Source organism: Sciurus carolinensis, chromosome 6, assembly GCF_902686445.1.
Source record: "Sciurus carolinensis chromosome 6, mSciCar1.2, whole genome shotgun sequence".
NCBI classification, from domain to species: domain Eukaryota; kingdom Metazoa; phylum Chordata; class Mammalia; order Rodentia; family Sciuridae; genus Sciurus; species Sciurus carolinensis.
In genome coordinates this window covers 80,051,098-80,075,214 of record NC_062218.1, presented here as the reverse complement: position 1 = coordinate 80,075,214, position 24,117 = coordinate 80,051,098, and the positions used below count along the sequence as shown (strand labels likewise).

Here is a 24,117-nt window from a genome sequence, read left to right as displayed (position 1 = left end):
CGAGAGCAAGCACTCTACCAACTAAGCTATCTCCCCAGCCCTGAACATTTCTGAATTGTGAACCTTGACTTCAACACAGGAATCATTGGGTGAAACTTCACATTCAAACCATAACAGGGTTTTTATTACTTCTAAACCTTTCCAGTGTACAGATCTAGAAAGTACATATATTTTAGAAAGAAGACAAAATTTTTGTGAGATCACAATGATAGTTTCAATTCAAATTTAAGTTTACAGCTGGGTGCAGTGGCCCATGCCTGTAATCCCAGCAGCTTGAGAGGCTGAGGCAGAAGGATTCTGAGTTCAAAGCCAGCCTCAGCAACTTCGTGAGGCCCTAAGCAACACAGACCCCCTTTCTAAATGAAAAGTAAAAAAGGGGTAGGGATGTGGCTCAGTGGTTAAGCGCTCCCAGGTTCAATCCTTGGTACCAAAAATAATAAGTTTACAGAAACACAATTTCTCTGGAATATAAAGGAATGAATCAACTTACATCAACATATTTAAATCAGAGTTAACAGGATCATGGATACCTGGGTAGTAAAGTTAACTTTCTTCACTTCTCGTCCAAATATTAATTCTTGCGAAGAGGAAAGCTAATACTTTTATGGATTTGCAGAATGTTATTTCCCCCAACTGAGTCAAACGGTATGGACAAAAAATTCATTAGTAGTGGTAAAATAATTTAATGGGTAGAGGTCAGCATTAAAGTTTTTTTAATTGTAATGATGCTATTAGAGTGCGTTTCATTTACTAAAGTATTGTTTAAACACATGCATATGTCGGTGCGTACATACGTGGCCTCACATAAAATGTACTTAACTTTGCATTGGGATAAAGCATACTCGAAAGCGTCTAAAACTGCTCCCCAAAGCCTGCAAAAAAGGCTGGAGCAGGTCGCAGACCTGGAACGGCGCGTCACGCGGACCTCATGGTACTTACGAAGGAATCACTCACAACTAGCACCACGTTAGGAGCCTGGGATGCTCGCCGACTCGGCCTATCTGCCCCGGGGGCCGGCGCTGCCAGCGCTGAGGCTGCGAGCACAAACACCCACAGCAGCAGCATGGGGACAGCAGTTCCCATGGCCCGCCTCTTCTGGAATTCCCTCCAGGTGTGAGAGTGTGGAGACGTCCAACAACTCCCAGAACTTGCAGTCTGGTTTCCACATACTATACAGTAAAGTAAAACTTCACCCGCTTGACTACAACTTCCATCAGGCTCAGAGCGAGCACATGCGCAAAGAAGGAATTCCCCACCCTTCCTTAACCCACGTTCAGTCCTTTTAATCAAACACCGAGCAGCCGCGCCCAGTCACGTGAGCGATGTCTGGGAAAGGCGCATGCGCTCTCACTTCAGACTTGGCGTTTGTGTAAGAACCGAATCTGTCCCAGGTGGGTTTGGTTCGCGGTCGTTTTTGCATAAGTTAGAGCCTAAAGGCAGTTGAAATAGTACTTTGGGAAAGGATCAGGGACCGCGGCTGTTCGATTTGCGCCGAACATGCGTGGCTCAGTGTTCCGCGAGAGCGTGAACCGGGCGTTGATGAGGTGGCGGCGCGTCTGTCACTGAAGTTGGGTGGGGCGGTTCCTTATGGGGGCTTTGGCTGGACCGGTTCAGGTACGCTGCGGATACCTTTGGGCACCTGAATGCCCTCCTCAAGGAAATTTCTAGCCTACCTCATCTGATCGCCTCTCTTTGCCAATACAGTAAGGATTTATCGTGGGTGAAAAGCGGGGCCTAGTAAGAAGTTTCAGATTCTAGGCGGGTTCAAAGCTTAGCTTGTCTCTTGCCTTCAGAGTGCAAAGGAGAAAAACAACCAGAAGCTCAAAGGAACAAATATTGGTCTCTGTGACGTGTTCAGTTGATTGACGTAGGTTCCGAATACTGTTGTTTTGCTGCAGAATAATCAGCGGTTCCCTTATAATTGTTTTAACTCCTTTGGAGAATTCTGAAAGAAGCAGATTTCCGATTCAAAGCCAGATTCTTCATTTCATTATCATATTTTCAGGTATATAATTGCACATCACACCAATCATTTTTGATATTTTGGCGGAAAAGGAGGAATTGTACAACTTACTTTTTTAAAAACTAACTCAGTACTAAAATCCTGCAAGGTTTTTTTTTTTTTTCTTTTGGTTTGTTTTTGTTTTATTGCATAGAATATTTATAACAAGAGGCAGACCTTAAAATTTAATAACTCACATAACATTATGTGCTGAGTATTATATTAAGCATTTACTGAATATCTACTCTGTGCCAGGTACTTTTACATGGAATATTTTCCATAATTCTTACTTTGACCTTTTTTGCTGATAGGAAAGCAGATGCAGAGAGGTTAAAAGAATGGATTTAGATTACACTGGGAGCCAGTCTGAGCAGGACTGGAAATTGTGCCTTAACCCACTACCTGTCACCATTAATTACAAATTTTCATAATAACCTACTGAGTTTATTTTGTGTTAATGAAAAAGAGAATTGTTAAGCATCTTGCTAACCATATGTGGGACCATGCAGAAATACAAAACATTAGCCTTTTCCACAAGGAACTTACACTTTAGTGAAGCAAACCGAACATACCTAACATAATAGTACATTATGGAAGTTAATACAGATAGACTCCCCCATGAACAGAATATGTTTCAAAAATTGTTTTGAGTTTATTTGGAATGTAGAACGTAAACATAGAAACAATAACTGAAATTTAAGATTCATAAAAATTTTGTTTAATTTTTTTTTTATGGCATAGTACTGGTTCTGGGAGCTATATTTACTCTCTATGACATTGTTTCTTCAGGCCTTTATCCTGATGACAGGATTACAAAAACACATCTTATTCTTCCTTTTCCCTTGGCAATGTGAGTGAGAACAGATGCTGCAGTGGGTTCAAGCAAGATAGATATTTTAGGGCTCTAGAGACAAAGTGCTGGAAAAAAATTTCAAGAGACTTCTAGTCCTTTCTGACATTCAGTTTGTCCTACAATATTCCTGCCAAGTGGATTGTCAAGCCTGTGCTGTTTCATCTCCCGTGATAGGAAACATACTTCCTTTGAGCAGCCCGTTCCACATTTGTGTAGGTGTATTAAAAGTTATTATTTTGAGGGACTGGTGTTGTAGCTCAGTGGTAGAGCACCTGCTTAGCACCTGTGAGGCACTGGGTTCTATCTTCAGCACCACATTAAAAAACATGAATAAAATATAGGTATTGTACCCATCTGCAACTAAAATATTTTGTTATTATTTTGAGCTAAAGTCAGTCTTCCTCTACTTTTAACCACTTATTCATTACTCTTCACTTTTACATGGGTAATCTCTCCCTTTGAACTGTCCTTGCCCCCACTCCATTAATTTTCTCTTCTTAGACTTTTCCCCCAGTTTCTTCAGCTAGTTACATGATTTTAGGTTTCTTCCTTGTTTTGATGACTCTTTTTCTGAACATGCGACATTTTTGCTCATGAATAACCTTATCAGAAAATGTACTTTGTGTGTGTACAAATACTTGTATTTATGTTGCAGTGAGTATAGGGTCTCTGTATTAGTCTGAAAGAGCTGTCATGATAATATATTATAGACTAGGGCTGGGGTTGTGTGGCTCGGTGGCAGAATGCTTGCCTGGATGTGTGAGGCTCTGGGTTTGATCCTGAGCTCCACATAAAAATAAAATGAAGGTCCATTGACAACTAAAAAATATTTTTAAAATATTATAGACTAGTTGACTTAAACAACAGAAATTTATTTTCTCATAATTGTGAAGTTAGAAGTCAAAGATCAAGGAGTTGTCAGGTTTGGTTTCTTCTGAGGTTGCTTTCCTTAGTTTGAAGATGAACACCTTTTCTCTGTGTCTTCATATGGTCTTTTCTTCTATGCATTTGTATCACTGGTGTGTTCAGATTTTTTTCTAAAAATGACAGTCTGGGTTATGGTTCACCTGAATGAGGTCACTTAGCCTTCAATACCTTTGTAATCTCCCAAGTACTTTCACATTCTGAAGTACGGGTGTTAGTGCTTCAAGATATGAATATTGGGGGTGTATATTTCAGCCCATAATAGTCTCTATTATATGTATTTTTAAGTCATCAAGTAAAGGTTTCTAGATTAGGGATTGCTTCCTTTAGCAAATTACTCTCCTGTTCAGAAAAGTCTTCTGTTGAAGAGTCTTGTTCTAACTTTTGTTTCTCTATAGTTCTTTTAATGTCCATATCCTCAATAGTATTGTGTATGCTGACTGTAGCAGTTCTCAAGGAACTTCTGGTTTGTTTTGGAAGACACATACATACACACATAAATTTAATAATAATATAAAGATATCAGATTAATTGCCAAATAAAAAATAAAAACCGTAATATTCCAAATGTTATTTTGGAGAATGCTAACATTTTCATTGAAAGAATATTCCATGATCACAGATGTTTCAGAATTTTTTGATTAAACTATCTTTGGGTATTTAGAACTTCTCAGAGACTTTAAAAGTGCTAACATACATTGTGACTTTGATAGAGTCAGATATATTATGTATTTTAATTGCAAACTTCCTAGGCCATTTATTGACACTTTTAAGCATGCTAATGTTCCTTAGAATACATTTTTGGAAATGCTGTTATAGGTAACAAATATTACAAGTTCAAACTAGTGTGTGATTGGTCTGGGAAGGCTATGTGCTTGACTCTTTACTTAAGCTTTATTCTGTGTAGCATGAAGATACAAACACAGTGGACAGACAGAGTGGGAGGAGCAAAGATGTACAGGTAGAAAACTCTGGGGGATGACAAAAAAAAAATAATGTGAGGTAATATTGAAACATTACCTTGTCATTTGGTGGTAGGCTTTTGCACTAGATCATCAACCATTTGTTGAGTATGTATTATATTGCTCAGTAGGTATTAAGGGACTCCAAAGATGTATGACCTGCATTTAGGGATTTATTGAATTGGAACACAGGCCCTATTCATGTAGAATATTTTAAAATATCTTAAATTCCAGCCTAGCTAATGTGTAGTTCAGAGGTGGGAGTGATCCTGGTGGCAGGCTTTGCTCTAGTATTTGTGTAGTAACTTAATTTGAAGAGGATACCCATGTTTGATGATAGCTGTCTTTTGAGTAAGATAAATAAGAAAATTACTTCTTGAACAAGGTAGAAGAAGGTGGCAGAGAGAGGGTTGGGTATTTTGAACGCGTAGAGAAAATTTTATTATAAATACTTTGTTATCACACTAGTCATTTTAGGAATGGCAGAAAAGTAGTGCAGTTTATTGAGAGCATAGCAGATCAAGTGAACAGAATTAATATCCTTGTGTTCAGGCAGTCCATCAGGTAAGTGCATATCAGGTAACTGTTATCCTCGCTTTTACCAGTGAGGGAATGGTAAGGTTGAACAGGTCTAAGGGGTTTGAATCTAGTTTCATTTGATTTCCTAAGCTCATTCTTCGCCAGGTTAAGAAGTGGTGGGTGAATATGACCGAGTGGAAGGATTGACAGAATCTGTGGTACTTCATAAGAACTGAGTTGAAGTGACTGAGTAACACATTAAAATCAAGTTGGGTGGGGACTGCAATCGGTTCTCACTGGATGGAGACTAAAGGAATCAGTGATATAGAGCCAGGATTTTACTTTTGTCTTTTTTTTTTTAACTTTTATTTTACTTTCCTAAACGTTGTTTGGAATATCATACTTTGTTTTCTTAGCAGTTAGACCTTTTACTCTTGAACTGACCATTTTATTTAAGTAGATTATTGATACATGTTTTGGTCTTGTAAACTTACTTTCTGGTCCTTGTTCATACATATCTGTCTCTCTAACATTTTGCACTTCCTAATTCTAAAGTAACATGTTTATTTTCCTCTTCATTCAGATTTTCAAAACCACCTTCATTCTCTCCATGAAGCATTCTAGATTAATTTTGTTTAATATAAGCCATTCAGGAATGTTATCAAAATACCTTTAGAATTTGTAGTTGTGTAATTGTAGTAATATTTTGATGGCTATTTAAATATTTCTGATGACATGTTCACATGAGATAACTTTTTCCTGTTTTCTTTAGTTTTTAAACTAGTACAGTTGCATGATGTGGCCAGCTTTTTACATACTTATAATCCTTTAGATGGCTTAGAACAAGATTCACTTTAGCATGGTGTAAATTTATAGTAAATAAGTGTCTTTAATTTTCCTAGATTCAAAACAAAATAGCCTAGAAATAGTTGATATTCTTTTTTGGCCTAAGTCTTTATTTTGACATTGGTGTTTATTGAGTTTCTGAACTTTTTTTTTTTTTTCAGAATCTTTCTGATATCCTATAGAAGTTTTGTTTTCATCACCTGAGACTGTAGGAATGCAGTTTATACCAATTCAAACATTTGAAGATTATGATTAGTGTTTCATTGGGAAAGAAGAAAGACTCAAAATTGTACATGATGACTTCTAATGTTTCAAATTATTGTGAATCTGATGTTTAAAAAATTCATATTTTGGGTTGTGGATGTTATCCCTTTTACATGACTCTTATTTGTTTTTATTTAATTCAGATGAAAAAACAGGTAAAGAACTATCTCCAATTGAAGAAGATAGTGGTACAGATAATAGGTAAAAGGTAAGTGTCTAAAATGCTTATTAATAAGCACTTGGAGTCTATTTTTACTTAATGATTGTTATTACTGGTTCCTTTCAGAAGAAGGTTAAATGCATAGATTTTGTATATCATAATACAGGTCATCACAAGATACCCTTAAACCTTTGTTACTAGTTTTCAGGGTATTATGTTGGCTCAGGAACTGACTTCCTTAACAAGACTCCTAAAACACAAGAAGTAAAATCAAAATCAATAAGTGGAGTGGCATCAAATTAAAAAGCTTCTTCACAGCAAAGGAAACAGTTAAGAACATGAACAGAGAGCCAGTAGAATAGGAGAAAATCTTTGCTACCTGCTCCTCAAATAGGGCATTAACATCCAGGATATACAAAGAACTCAAAAAACTTAATACCAAAAACAAAACCCAATCAATAAATGGGCAAAGGAACAAAACGGACACTTTTCAAAAGCAGAAATATGAATAGTCAACAAATATATGAAAAAATGTTCAACATCTCTAGCGATTAGATAGATGCAAATTAAAACTACTTTGAGATTTCTTTGCACTTCAGTCAGAATGACAATTATCAAGAATACAAGTAACAATAAATGTTTGCAAGGATGTGGGGGAAAAGGTATACTCATACATTGTTGGTGGGACTGCAAATTGTTGCAACCATTCTGGAAATCAGTATGGAGATCCCTCAAAAATGCAGGAATGGAACCACCATATAAACCACCAGCTATTCCTCTCCTTGGTATATATCCAAAAGATTTATAATCAGCATACTACAGTGACAGAGCCACATCAGTGTTCATAGCAGTACAATTCACAATAGTCAAGCTATGCAGGAAACTGAGGTGCCCTTCAACAATGATTGGATAAAGAAAACGTGGTGTATATATACACAACAGAATATTACTCAGCCATAAAGAAGAAAGACTTTATGGCATTTGCCAGTAGATGAATGAAAATGGAGACTATCATGCTAAGTGAAATAAGCTAGTCCCCCAAAATTAAAGGTTAAATGTTTTCTCTGCTATTCAGAAGCTAACCCATAATGGGGGCAGGGGATAAAAAAAGAAGAAAGATCAGTGGAGTAGACAAAAGTGAATGAAGGGAAGGGAGGAATGAGGGGATAGAAAAAGACAGTGGAAGGAATCTGACCTAATTTTCCTGTGTACATTATGAATAAACTACAATGAATCTCACCATCATGTACATCCACAATACACTAATTAAAAAAAAAACTAAGTAACAAAGATGGGTAGAGTAGAGGGAAGGGAGGAGAGGTGGAGGGTAAAAGAGAGGAGAGAAAGGGAAAGTACTGGGGACTGAATTAGAAGAAATTATATTCCATGATTTTATAATTATGTCAAAATGAATCTTACTGTAATGTATAACCAAAAAGAACCTATAAAAAAAGTGTTGATGGTAAGAAATGTTTTTCGTTTGTTTCTGTTCTGTAATATCCATTGTCATTATCATTTCTAATATTTTTTTGTGGAATCTTTGTATGAGCACAACAGAATATAAAGTTCTGTAGCCTCAGCTGGGGACATCAGGACATATCAATTTATCTGTGATTGATAGTTTTGATGGTATCATTGCCTTTTTGGCATGACTGTCACTTTCTAACTCTTCTTAATGTAGTTGCTACTTTTTAATCTTGATTTATGTTGGATAAAAATGTTTTAGGTTGGTAGTAGAAAAATTCTCATTGAAAATATGCAAAAGTGAACATTTTATGTTTGCAATTTAAATATTTTTCAAATACCTTTATTTTTAAAAAATAATTGGCAGTGAGTAGAAATGGTGGAAGGAAAGGTATTAAGGAAAAGTATTAATAGAGGCATTGTGGAAGAATATTAGAGGCACAAGAAAGAGCACTAGATCTTCCTTTAAAGGATGGAAAATGTTTAGAGAAATATCTCAAATAGAGGAGTAAGAGGGTTACATGGAATTATTTGGGGTAGTAGATTTTTACTTCATACAAGGAAATGGGTTTGAGTAGTACCTACTGGATGGTTAGTCCTCAGTAAAGGTTTGTTTGAAAAGTTAGTGAATGAGCTGCTTCCTTTTCCCTCAAAAAGAACAGAAGTAGTTTTTAGGGCTATTGATGGCCCCAAATTTTGTCTTTTTACAAATTAATTTCCTGAAATTTAAATACACACACACACACACACACACACACACACACACACACACATTAAATGAAGAGAGAGAGCTAGGAATGAGAAATGTCACTTCAAATGCAGAAGGAAGGGGAAGAGAAGAATAGAGGTTTGCAGCATAAGGATTTACAATTACATATGGAGACACATGAATATGGAAAGACTGGAATGGGTTACCAAGAGAATGGAGTTTAATTCTAGTGGTCTTCAGAAATAATCTACTTTTATAAAGTTTATAATGATTCCCTATTTATTGCTGTATTTAAGTCCAGATTTGTCATGTGACTTTTAAGAGTTATAATCTTAGACTCTACCTGTCCAACCTTGTTTTCTTCTGTTCTTTGGTCAGTCACTTCTCTTCTATTTAGCCTGATTTTCTCATTGTTTCTTAAGCTTGCCACGGTCATTTCTGTCCTTTTGCTAATACAGTTTTCTCTGACTGAAGTGATTTTCTTTCTTTCTTTTTTTAATTTAATTTTTAAAATTATTTATTTTTTATTTTTTACTGACTGCATTTTGATTCATTGTACACAAATGGGGTACATATCATTTCATTTTTATGGTTGTACACAATGTAGATTCATACCATTCATTCAATCATACATGTATATAGGGTAATGATATCTGTCTCATTCCACCATTTTTCATATGCCCCCCTCATTTTCCTCTACAAAATCCAGAGTTCCTTCATTCTTCTTTCACCCCCCCACCCCCATTTTATATCATCATCCACTCATCAGAGAAGACATTTGGCCTTTGGTTTTTTGGGATTGCATTATTTCACTTAGCATGATATTCTCCAATTCCATCCATTTATCTACAAATGCCATATTATTATTATTCTTTATGGCTGAATAATATTCCATTGTGTATATATACCACAGTTTCTTTATCCATTCATCTGTCAAAGTGCATCTAGGTTGGTTCCATAATCTAGCTATTATGAATTGAGCTGCTATAAACATTGATGTGGCTGCATTATTACAGTATGCTAATTTTAAGTCCTTTGGGTATAAACCGATGAGTGGGATAACTGGGTCAAAAGGTGGGACCAGTGGTACAGAATAGAAGACACAGAGATGAACCCACATAAATAGAGTTATCTCATACTAGACAAAGGAGCTAAAAACATACAATGAATAAAAGATAGCCTGTTTAACAAATGGTGCTGGGAAAACTGGAAATCCATATGTAGTATAATGAAATCAAACCTCTTATCTCTCACACTGCACAAAAATCAACTCAAAATGGATCAAAGACTTAGGAATTAGACCAGGGACCCTGCACCAAATAGAAGACAAAGTAGGCCTGAATCTTCATCATGTTGACTTAGGATCAGACTTCCTTAACAAGACTCCCAAAGCACAAGAAATCAAAGTAAGAATCAATAAATGGGATGGACTCAAACTAAAAAGTTTTTTCTCAGCAAAGGATACAATCAATAATGTGAAAAGAGAGCCCACAGAGTGGGAGAAAATCTTTTCCACAGGCACTTCAGATAGAACACTTACCTCCAAAATTTATAAAGAACTGGAAAAACTTTACTCCAAAAATACAAAGAACCCAATCAATAAATGGGCCAAGGACCTGGACCAGACATTTTACAGAAGAAGAAGACATACAGGCGATTAATAAATATAATTTAATTTTTTGTTGGTGCATTACAGTTGTACATAGTAATGGGATTGTTATTACACATGTGTACATGCACATATGGAGTGATTTTCTTTCTTCCATTCTTAAGTACTGTCTTCTAGTAGCCATTAATTACATCACAAACCTTTTCTTCTCTGAATTCCTACTGTACTTCTACTTAACTATCCTTAGTTTAGTATTTGGTTCTCTAGTAATTCATATGTTTTAGGTCTTTCTCTTGATGTAGACTATATTCTCTAGAGCAGGGACCTTTTTTATTTCTTTTATATCATGTGCAGTGAATAACTTGGAGACTGCATGTAGTTTTAGTGCCAGTTGGTTCTGCTGTTTATGTATATGTTCCCACTTAAATACTGGATGATAGAAAAGATGATCTTCATCCTGAAAAGGTGGTGGTCTTCTGTTTGTTTCTGTTTGGTTTTATTTTGAGACTGCTATTATTCTTTTTTAACATAGGTGTCTTTTGATTTTTTTTTTTTTTTACTTGAAAGTCTCTTTTCATTGGTCTAGATTGGTTATCATCAATGATATTTTCTCCCACTCTCTCTCTCTTTTTAAGTCTGTAGTTTTTTTTACCAAAGGAAACTGGTTTGAGAAAATATGTGAAATCAGCATTGAACTTTGTTACCCACTCATCAGGATTTGTAAACTACAAAAGAATTCTTCTCAAGTTTTCACACATAAATTAATACCAAGAGAATTTCAGGTGAGGCAGTAGTTTCCAAAATAAGAACATATGAAGTATGTTGCTTTAAATTATATAATTAGGGGGCTGGTGCTGTGGCTTAGTGGTAGAGCACTTGCCTCGCACATGCAGGGCACTGGGTTCAATGCTTAGCACCACATAAAAATAAATAGATTGTGTCCACCTAAAACTAAAAAATATTTTTAAAAATTTAATTTTTTTTTCCTATTTGGGGAATCTGATTCTGGCTATAAAGAAGTTTATTTCATGGCATCTTAATTATAATATTTTGAATGCTAACATTCTTCAAAGTCAAAAGATTTTTTGACCTCCAACTTTATAAATTTCTTTGATTTTGTACTTGTATATCACCCTCCTTGTATATAAAGTACTATTAGTGTACTATATTAGTAATTCATCTGTTTTGATTCATTTTGTTGATTTAAACATCTGGAATCTATTACTACTTTATATTTATTCCGTGTTTTACCTTCCTAATGAGATTAGAGATGAACAAAGTTGGCAGAACACTCATGTTTTTTCTGTTTTCAACATTGAATTGTGATTGATTTGATTGTCTACTGGTAAGCCAGAATAAGTTGTAAAACTTAAAATAGGCTAATTTATTTAAAATGAAATTCATTTACCAGGCATGGTTGTTAGCCTGTAATCCTAGCTATTAGGAAGCTGAGACAGAAGAATTCCAAGTTCCAGGCAAGCCTTGGGACTCTTAGCAACTTAATGATCACTATGTCAAAGTAAAATTCTAAAAGGACTGGCAGTGTAACTCAGTGGTAAAGCCCCCTTGGGTTCCATGCCCAGTACTGTATTTCTTAATATTAAATGAAGAAATACTTTGTCTACCAAGTAAAGTATCTTTTATGACTGAAGTTATTGTATAATCCTTTTGCATTTTCATTGTGCTGCCATTCATGTGTAAATATTATGTTTATTTCTCTTTAGAGAAAGTAATCTTAATAGTAATCCTTACTGTGAAGGCAGTTAATATCCTGATTTATATTTTACAGAAACTAATATTAAAACAGAATGCTTTCTTAAACTTCCTTAAATTTTCCCATCATAGTTAATGAAACTTTTTTTTTTCTTTTTTTTTGCGGTGCTGGGGATTGAACCCAGGGGCTTGTGCTTGCGAGGCAAGCGCTCTACCAATGGAGCTATATCCCCAGCACATAATTACTGAAATTATTTCTTAGTGTTTTACTTTGTTTTGGGCTTATTCTGTTGGGTCTTGCTTATAAAATTGTGTTGAGATTAGTATGTACTTTGGGTCCTGACCTACAAGATCAAATAAATGGAAATTAATACAACTTAATTTCAACACATATTTATCAGCCATCTGTAATTTGTCAGAGACTAGGTCCTGGGAATGAGGCAGTGAAAAACAAAGAAACAAAAACCCCCCAAACTAGACAAAAATTCTGTCTACATAGAACTTAAATTCTGACAGGATTTGGGGTGCAGATAATAAGTAAGATAAAAAAGTAAAATATATAGTGTATTAGAGGTATTATTTTGAAGAAAAAAATAAGAGGAGGGCTAAAGGGAATATTAAGTGGTTGGAAGTAGGGAGAGGGAAGATTTAAAATTTTAAATAGTTTATCCTGGGAGGGTTTCAATGAGGAAGGGACATCTGAGTAAAAATTTGAAGAGGTGAGGTAATAAGCTCTGCATATGATAGTGGAGAGGGATGTTCCAGATGGAAGAAATCACAGGTGCCTTTTTCATATGGTTAAGTTTGTTGGAATTCTTTACACTTAGGTAGATTTATTGTGGATTCAGTTAGTTTTTTTGCCTTGACAGATGTCCAGCAAAGAAGTGAAGACTGCTCTAAAAAGTGCAAGAGATGCAATCAGAAACAAAGAATACAAAGAAGCTTTGAAACACTGCAAGGTACCTGATGTTCATTTCTTCCACAATAAAAGTATGTTACTCATTTATGAGTGTTGTAAGGTGTGAATCACTTACTGTCTACATGCAGGAAAAGTGACAAGACCATTTAGTAGGACAACTGGAGAGGTTGAATTAATAATTTCTTAGTAGGATAAATTAAGTCACACTTCATTTTGCCTTTTTCTTTATTGGTAAATTATTGAAGGCACATTGTCAAAATCTGAATGTGTCATAAATATCTTGATGGGTTATATTATATCTTAAAGTTTTTATTCTTATTATATTTGGTTTGTGGATAGGAGAATCAAGATTCTAAAGCTCTTTTGTGTGCTGATAGGAATATCCCTGCTTAAGGGAGAAATTAAATGTGAGGGAGAGGATAGAGAGTGGTGGCTTAGTGAAGTCCTTGGGAAGGTTAGAATGGGATCTAGAGTTTGAGAGGAGGGATCTTGAAGATAAGAGCCTTCCCCTCTGCAGGCTTCTATTTTCTTGGTGAAGTATAAACTAATAGTGGGAGAGGGACTTTTATAGGAGTGTTTGAGACAATAGAAGGCTTGAAGCAGTTGTTATTCAGTGACAAAAGAAACTACTAGTAAGAATTGGAAGGATTACCAGGCACTAATAAGAGTTCATTTGAAGTTACATGTTATTAAAGTGAAGTCAGTGAACTTAACTGGTTCTCTTCCTTCATATTGAATTTCTCACCTTTGGAGGTGGGGATGGAGTTCAGCTATGGATGGTGAGAAAGAAGAGGGGAAGTAGAGTCAGAGGAATTGAGGCTTCGAAAGGGAGTGATGACACTGATGGGTCATGGAGTCCAGGCTGGGTAAGGAGGGATGAGAAATAAAAGTGTGGTAATAAGTAGTAGAAAAGGTGGGGGCAGCATAAAAAATTAGTTATCAGAGGTTTAAGAATTGTTACCATGAGACCATTACAATAATTGAACTGGAAAGACAGGAGAAGAGCAGAATAGTAGTGTGCAGGAAATCCAGGTTTTGGATGGCTGGGTAGTGGGGAGGTTAAATAACTGAGAGGCTACTGTTCAATGGGACATCAACATGAATGTTAGAGTGAATATAGGAATTGAGGAGAAGATGGATAGAAAATTTTTGCTTAAATTTTGGAGGAAAGAGTAGTTCCTAGGGGTTTGTTGATGGTTGCAATAAGAATATTTTTTGTAGTATAGTTGGATGGCTTGAGTCTCAAGAATAGTGGTGTTTTTGAAGGAAAGAGAAACAGAAAAGGAATGTTGGTGACAGTGTAGGCAAGAGAACCCTTTTCTCATTCTGGCACTGTGGTATGAATTGTGTAAGAGGTAGGGAGGTAGCTGCAGCATGTGAGATTTTTAAGGGAATAGCCAAGTTTCAGTTCAGACAGAACTTACTGCAGTTAAAAGAAAGGTTGAAAATATGGAGGGAACATTGCTGATCCAGATTGGGAGTTCCAAAGGACACACTCAAGAATTTAGGAGAATGGTAGAGGGAATTGGGCAAGATTAGGAGAAATATATAGCAATGTGAGGATAAGAATCAAAGGAATAAAGAATGCCTTTGTGAAGTTCATGTTTCCAGTGGTGACTACAAGGTCAGCAGGGAAATGAGGCCATAATAGTGCTAATCTTGATATAGAAGCAGGTGGGCAGTCTGTTCAAACGAGTTAGGGAGTAGATTGAATCAAAGAAGGGGAGAGGGACTGTTTCCTTAATCAGTCAGCTTATCAAATTAATAAAGCATATATGAATCTGTTTCCATTATTATATACAGTAGCAACCTAGTAGTCTAAAGTATGTGTCATGCAAAATTCAGGTATGAATTCTACCAACTAGTTCATAATTTATACTGAAGATACTCAACTAGAAAAAACAAAGGGAGACTAAATCAGCCACAGATGTCTGATTACTTATATAGTAACCTCAAATGTTGATTGATAATAAATGAACTTTTGAATAAAGAAATGTTGCTTCTTAGTGTATTTGCTGTGGTTTTGTCTGATCATCATCTTGTCTGCCTGTGGTGCTTTATAATATATATAAGAATCCCTTTAGGGAAACCTTTTCCAGTTTGTACAGATGAAATTAGGTACTTTTTTCTCTACGTTCTGTCAGAATCTCATACCTGCTTTCACCATGTTGTTGTAATTATCTCCCTAAAAATCTGTTTCAGGTTTTGAAAACCAGGTCACCAGTTAGTAATTGCTGATTGCTAGATGACTATGCCATTTATCATTTATTTGGCAATTATGTGTCAGCCCTTGGACCTGGTGTTGGGAACATAAACATTAACAAGGGCTGAGTGTTTAGAGCTGAACTTTTATAGTACCTCATTGTTATATTTTTTTTTAGGAGGCAGCCTTATTAGATAGAATGGAACTTGTGCAGCACATTGATGATAGATTGCTAGAAGTGTTAGGTGGACATACAAAAAGCTAAGTTGGTTCAACTCATGGTAAAGTTCTTATTTTCTCTAGAATATATAAAACCTTAAGAAGCTAATTTCATTTTAGGAACTAGTTTTGTTTTTCTTTCCCTGCTTTCTTCAAGCTATTCTATCTTACCCAGTGTTCTCAAAGAGCTGGAGGGGACATTGGAAGCATCAGGATCACTTGGGCAACTTTAAAAATATATACCTCAGCCAGGCACAATGAGCACACACCTGTAATCCCAGTGGCTTGGGAAGCTGAGGCAGGAGGATCATGAGTTTTAAAGCCAGCCTCAGCAACTTAGCAGGGCCCTAAGCAACTTATGGAGACCCTGTCTCAAAATAAAATACAAAATAGGGCTGGGGATGTGGCTCAGTGATTAAGTGCCTCTGAGTTCAATCCCTGATCCCCTCCTGACCCCCACAAATTATCTTTCTATACCTCATATTCCAAACCCTTTACAATCATTAATATAGACCAGTTCCCTGAGGAACCGAAACCAGAGAGATTAAATAGCATTCTGAAGGCTACACTGTTAGTGACAGATTCAGATTTCCTGACTCTTATTAGACTGTTACTTTGTTGTTGTTTGTTCGATAGTTTCAAAATTTAATGACTTTCTCTTAATTTTGTTTTCAATCAGACAGTGTTAAAACAAGAGAAAAATAACTATAATGCCTGGGTTTTTATTGGTGTTGCTGCTGCAGAGCTAGAACAACCTGATCAGGCCCAAGGTGCCTATAAGAAAGCTGCTGAACTAGAACCAAACCAGTTACTAGCTTGGCAGGTAAGTAGACATATTTTTTTCCCTATAACATGAGAAAGGATTTGTTTTTGTATTTTTCAAAATGCAAGCAACAATGTTAAACATTTAAACCTCCATTTGCCCCATATAAGAAAAAAAATTAAATTTTTGGTCTTCTAAGCCTAAAATTAGTTTTTAAAAAAAGCATTGCTAAGGAATTATATATATCACTAATTAACATTCTACCTAATGGACTATTTTCAAATGCAAGGACCCAAGTTGAAACATGATTATATGAATCTCTAACATAATTATAGGTACATATAAAAGATATCTGGAATATTCTTTATGCTTACCAACCAGGGGAAAAAGAAATGTATGCTGATGTTTTTTAAAAATATCAAATTTTTAGTTCTCTCTTAAGTTCAAGTTAAATTTTTTATTCTTGTTAATCTTAATGTTTTTTAGCTGGATTCTCTAGCTTTTTCATATTTAATGAATTTGTTTCATGTGTCAATCACATCTTTGAAACTAATTAATAGGAAGTAGTAGGCTCTGATGAGTATGAACAAGTAGTAGGCTCTGGTGTCTCAGGTTGACAATGAGTTCTTGGTTAAGGGTACTTGTTACACACTTAGAGAAATGGCTGCATCTAAAGCAAAATGGTAATTTTCACAAAGTACTTGGATTTTTTCTGTTTGACTGTATCATAAAAGTAGTGTCATTTAAAACACATCTAAAATTAAATCTCATCACACCTGTACATATACACACAAAATGGTAACTGCATAGTTAATGAATACATTAATTAGATTGATTGTGGTGCTTATTGTACAATGTATACATATATCAAAACATCAGACTGTATATCTTAAATTATTTTTATATCAATGGTAACTCAATAAAGCTGTTTTAATATATACTGATTTATTTTTTAAAAAGTAGTACCATGGTTTTATGTTGAAAAATGTTTTTTTTATTGTGAAACACTTCAAATGCATTTTGAAAAGTGAACAGAATGGAATAATGAACCCTTTTAGGCCCTTCATTCAGATTCAACAAAAATCCAATCACATCATTATTTTTCATCTGTCCTTTCACCTGTTCCCTGCCAGTTATTTGGAGGCAGATCTCACACATCATTTCAACTGCAAACTATATTAATCTTTTATTATAAACAATCTTTAGAGATTATCACATTATTTAGCAAAATAAATGAATGTAGGAACATCAGATGTTTAGATAAGAATAATTACTCCTACTTCTTTTTTTAGGGGTTAGCAAGCTTGTATGAGAAGTGTAATCACATAAATGCTAAGGATGACTTGCCGGGTGTTTACCAGAAACTCCTGGATCTTTATGAAAGGTGAGGAATGTATAGGGGATGACTAATATTTTTATAAACTTGAATTAGAGTGATTAAAATTGTATAGAAGTAGAAGTATGTCAAAATTTATGGGGAATTAGGAAGCATTTCTTTCAAATGTTTATCATAGAATCTCTTAATTATGATTGAAATAGAACCAAAACATTCCTAGTAAGAAGACTGACTAATTTTGGAATTTTTGATATTATTTTTAGTCAATATAATGAAAAATGTTTTTTAAATTTTTTATTTTTTAATTTTTTTAACAAAAGGTTCTTTTTACAAAAGTTTATTGTAGTATTTTTCTAATTTTAAAAAGTACCAATAATATTATTGAGATATTTTAATTTTAATTTTGATTATTTTCATATCAAATTAAAAAAATTCTTTTCTATTGTTTCTGATCTAAGTGTTGACAAACAGAAGTGGTGTGATGTCTGTAAGAAACTTGTGGATCTCTATTACCAAGAAAAGAAACACCTAGAGGTTGGTTGTTGGTTTTCTAGTGTCCTAGACATTTAATAAAACTAATATTAGGAGAAAGTTATCATTTTGCCTAAATGAAAATTAAAAATTAATATGTGGCATGATATCAGAAGAATTTAAGAAATAAATTACAGTGCTTTGGCAATTGTAAACAGAATTCAAATTTAAGGTGTCATAAACTCTAGATCTTCTTGGAACAGGGTGAGATATAAGTTAAATAACTTAAAGTGTCATCTATGGAACTTGGTGACCATTGTGGTATCTCATATCTTAAGGTGTTGGGGACTATGGTCATCATTCCTGTATCTGCTGTGGTATCTCAGTCACACTTCTAATAGAAGTACTCTGTGGATTTGCCCAATCAACTTATGTTTTATAGGACTCATAATAGATGGAATTCTGGGCTGACACTATTTTTATGTATTAGTGGATAAGAAATATTTTGCTTTATTTCCAGATTTTAATTTTCTATTGGCATTTATATTTTTTTCTTATATTTAATATAACAGTCATTTAAATTTCCTTTTCAATAGGTGGGTCGAACATGGCACAGATTGATAAAGACACGACAAGAAGAAGGTGCAGACAACCAGGAGCTTCATCAGCTATGGAGGAAGTTGACTCAGCTGCTGGCTGAGAGTATGGAGGATCAGAATAATGAAACCCAGCAACTGGTATTAACTCATTTATTCCTCACAGTTTTTATCATGAAAATTGATTATTTAATTGAATTTAGAAAATGAAAACATAATGAAATAATATACAACAGTATTATATGTCAAAGTATTTTGTAAGTGTACAATTTTACATGCATAGAGACTTTTCCTGTTATATTTAGAATTATTGTTCTGGAGTCTCATGAAGTCTGGAGTGGGTAGAATTGGTACTCAATGTTATTAGAATTATCTTCCCTTATATTCATAAGAATCCACAATAAATCAATAACTTAATTGCTTTAGGGAAAAAACTGTAAAAATTGACTTTTTAATTTCTAAAAAATTGTACTTGGAGGGTATGAACTTATGGACTGATTCCTGAATTACTCTGAGGATTAACAACTCAACTAGAGCATTTGTATACTAGTTAGAGAATTTATACTTGAATAATACACCTTTTTAGGGAGCAGATTGTCAAGTAATGAAAAATATTTTTTTCCTGTAAAAACCTTGATTTTTGCACCATAATTGGAAAATATATCTGCATACTTAATTTGTTTTTGAGTCTAAAAGCCAACCTAATTTCTTACTATAATAAATAGCTATTCAGTGTTCTCCTTTATTTGAATGGATTTTTAAACCTTAATAGTTACATACTCTGTATGGAACAGAAAATTCATTTCTTTGTGTTAGCTTATTTATTCACTCATTAATTTGTTCGTTTATTCAGAAAATATTTATTGATCAAGCACTATATGTTAGGTAGTGTCCTAAGATCTGAGGATAAAAATGTAAGAATAAGATCTTTCTGTATTTTTGTGTGATTTGTTAGTCAACTCCCCATCACTGGGACAAAATATCTGAGAATCAGTTTAAAAGGAGGAAAGCCTTTTTTTTTTTTTTTTTTTTTTTGGCTTACTGTTTCAGAGATTTCAGTTCATGGTCAGCAGGTTGCATTGCTTTGGCCCTATGGCAAGGCATAACATTGGGGTGGGGAGCACATGGTAGAGCAAAACTGCTTATCCCATGGTGACCAGGAAGCAAAGAGGAAGAGGATGGACCAGGGTCCTGATATAGCCTTCAAGGGCACACCCAGTGACCTACCTAGTCTCCTTGTTCTAGGTCCTATCTCCTAAATTTTCCTCCATCTTACAAAAGTGCCACAGGTTGGCAAATAAGCCTTTAATGCATGACCTTTGGGGTCATTTAAGGTCCAAACCATATGTGATAATAAGAGCTAAACTGTGTTTAGATGCAGGTATAGAAGAAATTGAGTAGTGACTAATTAGGTAGCTTACCAGCTTCTCTTAAATCACACCTTTATAATATAGCTTCATATTTTTCTTAGAATAATATGGGGTACCAGAATATTGAGCACATATCAAGATAAATGTCTTTTTGATTTGTATGTACTGTATCTCCATGAAAGATAATTAATGGTTATGCTATGTTGACCAAACTGTCTCTGAACTCCTGAGATCAAGTGATCTTACTACGTTAGCACTTCTAAGTAGCTGGGGCTTTCCTTCCTTCCTTCTTTCCTTCCCTTTCTCCCTTCCTCCCTCCTTCCCCCACTCTCTTTTCTTCTTGTGCTAGGGAAGAAACTTAGTGCTTTGTGCATGTTAGGAGCAGACTACATCTTCAGCTTCTATTATACATTAACATGCATGACTTGTGTTCAGTGTGATCTTTCATATATGTGCACAGCATGCAGTGATCGTATCTATTCATTGTTCATCCAACTTCTCCTCCCCAGTACCTTCCTAATCCCTAATAATTTTGAGAATTAATTTCTAGCTGTAAAAAATAGAATCAAAGGTTGGGCAGGGGTTGTTTTCATCTTGCATTAAGAGTGTTCAGGAAAAAGTTACCATTTTCCATCAGGAAAAAATTCATTACTATTTTTTTTAAAAACCATGATTTTGACTTTTAGTTAATGCTCATTTTTTTGTAAGATCATTAACTTTTTCATAGCACTGAAATTTTACTTATTCATGAAGCCTTTATATCATACTTAGCAAGGAAATTTGAGGTTCTAAACTTCATTAGTGTTTTATAAAAAATTAAGTTATGCATATTTATTAAAAACTGTAGAACAACTTATATAACCAAATAAATGATTATAAAGGGCTTTAAAGTGCTTGCCTTGGATTTTAGTATTGTTGTTCTTGAAAAAGACTTATTTAGAAGTCCTCTTTTGGAATTTTCTTCAAAATCAGTTAATACTGTATGAGAAATTATTTTCTTACAGTTCAGTCATATCTCTTTCTTTTGCCAGAAGCAAAACTTCATACACAATTGTTTTTTAATGGTCGGATTTGTTACTACTGGAGGTGTTCCAAAAATGTGTCAATGATTTCAGAAGAGATGATTTCAAAATGATATGAACAGTAATAGTTATACTAGAATGTAAGACTTCTCTGGTTGACTACTTGTAGGAGACAGAAACGAAGAATGTTTTATTAATTTAATAAAATGTTATTTATAATTATTGTTTCTTAGTTCAGTTCAGTCTGCTGACTGGTTGGAGTTAGAATACATTCTAAAACTTATATGTTATTTTTGTTTTTCCCTCTTGTTGAAATTGCCAAAGCCAGACAATTAGATACATTTGCAGCTACTTGAAGTTGAAGTTTGTATAAGGGAGTCTTATACATTCAGCTGTTTATCACATTTGTCATTTAAGTATATACATGAATACCTTTTTATTTGTTTCAGCTTTTAACTGCGTTGAGAATGCACTGGGCTTGTCAGATAAGATTCCTAGTGAAGATCACCAAGTACTGTATAGGCATTTCATTCAGTGTTTATCCAAAGTAAGTAGCTTTCTAAATCTTTAAAGTGAGTTTTATTTCTAATCAGGAAAGTGTTCACAAATGCATTTTACTACTATTGGATTTTAGTTTATTTTGCTTTTGTGTTTTCAAGTTTCCACATGAGACTGCTAGGTTGAAGAGGCCTGTGAAGGAATGATAAACATCTATCCCACCATACAATATCCATTAGAAGTGCTTTGTTTACATTTAATTGAATCAGTAATTTCTTCTTTGTTATATTGTGTGTCTGAGAAATATTGTGATTGTGTGGGAGTGATGTTGCTATCAAAAAACAAATGTTTTTAGTGCTTACCATGTGTAAGATACAGTTTCTGTGTTTCTAGACATGAAAAGGAAGGAAATACCATAGTAGACTTGGAAGAGTACTTTTAGTACCTTGTGAGTAAATTGATGAAGTACAAGGGCTTAAAACTAACATGGTATACAGAATAGATTTTATAGAACATAACCAGAGCAAGTAGATTGATAATCGTAATGAATGAACTAGGGAGCACAAAGGGGTCATAGAAAGGAACCCATGAATTAAAAAAATGAAAAGTGATTCTTAGAGACAAAGAGGAAAAATCAATTTTAACTTTCAATTTTCCTGAAAAGGTTGGCCCAGTATGGAATGATGGTTTGTGTGAAAGGTAAGTTAGTGAGAGATGTGAGATCAATAACAAAGCTAGACACATAGGTTGGAAAAATCTTGCTTGTAAGTAAAAGTGAAGTGGAGTAGATGACATCAGAGAGAACTAAAGGGCAAAAAGGCTGAATTGGGCAATGCCAGCTGGTTTGAATGGGAAAGGGAGGAGGAGAAAAGAAAGAGAGGAAGAGAACAGTGGGGGACCCTGATGGGAAAGAAAACAGAAGGAAAGAGCGGTTGAGAAAGGAGATTACTAGGTCTGTCATGACAACCTAAGCAACTGATTTTATAATTAAGATACCTAATTATTAAGACTGTCTTTTTTAAAGTAATTGAAGTGGAACTTAGATTACAGTGATGAAGAAAAATAGGAAGAAGTGGTTAGTTAGCAGGTATTCAGAAGGAAAATAACTCAGGAATTTAACTTGCTATACTTAAGATGAGGAGGAAGCATTTTGTGAAGGGCTAATAAATTTTTAGAGGGAGATAGGAGAAAAAATCAGAGTAGTGTTACCTGGCAGGAGCATTTAAGAGGAAAGGGCTATGAACATTATAAATGCTATATTGAAGCCAAAGGATGAGGTACACTAAGAGACTATCAGCACAAGGCTCATATTGTATGGATTTTTGTGTTTATTTTTCCTCTGTAGGAAACTTTAATCACCCTGTTTTTTACTTTTAACATAAGACCTAATGTGTTCTAAACGTAAGTGGAATGATTGTCTTAATTGTATGACCTTTGGGACCCATGCCTCCACTCATTGTTCTGCTGTTATAGTTGCTATGGAGAATAAATGACTGGTGGTCACTCTTTCTCTCCAGTCTCTTTGAGCCATAAGTAGTTTGTACTATTCCCATATTCTTGGCCTGCTTTCGTGCCAAATGGTACAAGTGGAATACTTTGAAATTTCTTTTTGAAGACCGATTGAATGGTTTCCAATAATCATTAATGTGCTTTTAATGGGTATTTGTTAGGTAAACATGGACCTATATTCTAGAGAGCCTGCAAAATAATAGAAGAAATAGAATTACAAATAGCCTACAGTTTTGCATATGAATTCAGTAGCTGACAGAATGCTCCATGAGAGAGAGTGAAGGGATTATGCTTATTGATTAGAAACAGTATGGTTTAAGTGAAAAAAAATTCTTAAATTGGATTTGGGAATGGATATTTTACAGAATTGAAAGAAAACCAGGTATATATCATGGCCAGAGAAGAGTGAATAGGTAAATATTTATACATACGGCAAAATCAAGGAAGAGTTCTTTCCCTACTGAACTGTTGGTTGCAAGAATTTTTGGAATAGCACATTTTAGTGAATTCTAAGATAAAGCATTTTTCTGGGGGTGAAAGTTTAATAGTTAATGCAGGGCAATGGGAAGGCAGCTGCTGATTTCTTGTTTTCTTTTTATTGCTCCTGGTAAATCAACTTTCTGTATTCTATATTATGAAAATTAATAACTTTGAAAATCTCTAAGTCTCTAATTTTCTGGCCCTTCTTCCCCCCAGAGTACTTCAATATCTACAGAATTTGCTGCTGCACAGCAGTTAATCATTGGGTTCTCTTCCACTGGAAACAAATATATTTCATTCTCCTTTGTCTTACTTTGCATGTTGAGACTTGAAGATTCATTTTCAAAATGAGTCACTTTGTAAAACTTCATATGGACAAGAGGCTAATAGCTTTCAGAGTTGTCATCTATTGAAATGTTTTTTCATGCTAAATGACCTTTTTGATTAATTTTGTTTGTTGCTGAAATGGGAGAGGATGACAACCTTGGTTCTTCAATTTAAATACAAGCAGAAAAGAGTATCTAAGATTTTGTGCTCTAGAAATATTAGAAAATTCAGATGAACATAAAGAAATGAATGCCGTCAAATTGTACATACTTTTAAATGTTTTCCTCTCTCTAGCCAGGTTTATTTAAAGAAAAAGTCTGTATGATCAATTCCTTGTTATGTCATTCTACCTTTTTTTTTTTTTTTAAGTAATCTTCAGG

General features: G+C 34.6%; 2 protein-coding genes across 4 annotated transcripts in view; one reads left to right on the top strand and one right to left on the bottom strand.

The window, feature by feature from the left end:
- Nucleotides 1–1,209, bottom strand: part of Arsk (arylsulfatase family member K) — a 38,135-nt gene extending 36,926 nt beyond the window's left edge. For all 3 annotated transcript variants that reach the window (XM_047555177.1, XM_047555180.1, XM_047555179.1), the window contains exon 1: nt 940–1,209. In XM_047555177.1, the coding sequence (XP_047411133.1) occupies nt 940–1,083 (144 nt within the window). In that variant the 5' untranslated portion in view covers nt 1,084–1,209. The remainder of the gene's footprint in view (nt 1–939) is intronic.
- A 141-nt stretch (nt 1,210–1,350) lies between these two features.
- Nucleotides 1,351–24,117, top strand: part of Skic3 (SKI3 subunit of superkiller complex) — a 96,760-nt gene continuing 73,993 nt past the window's right edge. Inside the window, 11 exon segments of the mRNA XM_047554750.1 lie at nt 1,351–1,391; nt 6,513–6,577; nt 10,947–11,093; nt 12,894–12,983; nt 16,045–16,188; nt 17,421–17,512; nt 17,923–17,998; nt 18,532–18,685; nt 21,385–21,470; nt 21,583–21,607; nt 21,610–21,689. Coding sequence (XP_047410706.1) covers nt 12,894–12,983; nt 16,045–16,188; nt 17,421–17,512; nt 17,923–17,998; nt 18,532–18,685; nt 21,385–21,470; nt 21,583–21,607; nt 21,610–21,689 — 747 coding nt within the window. The 5' untranslated portion in view covers nt 1,351–1,391; nt 6,513–6,577; nt 10,947–11,093.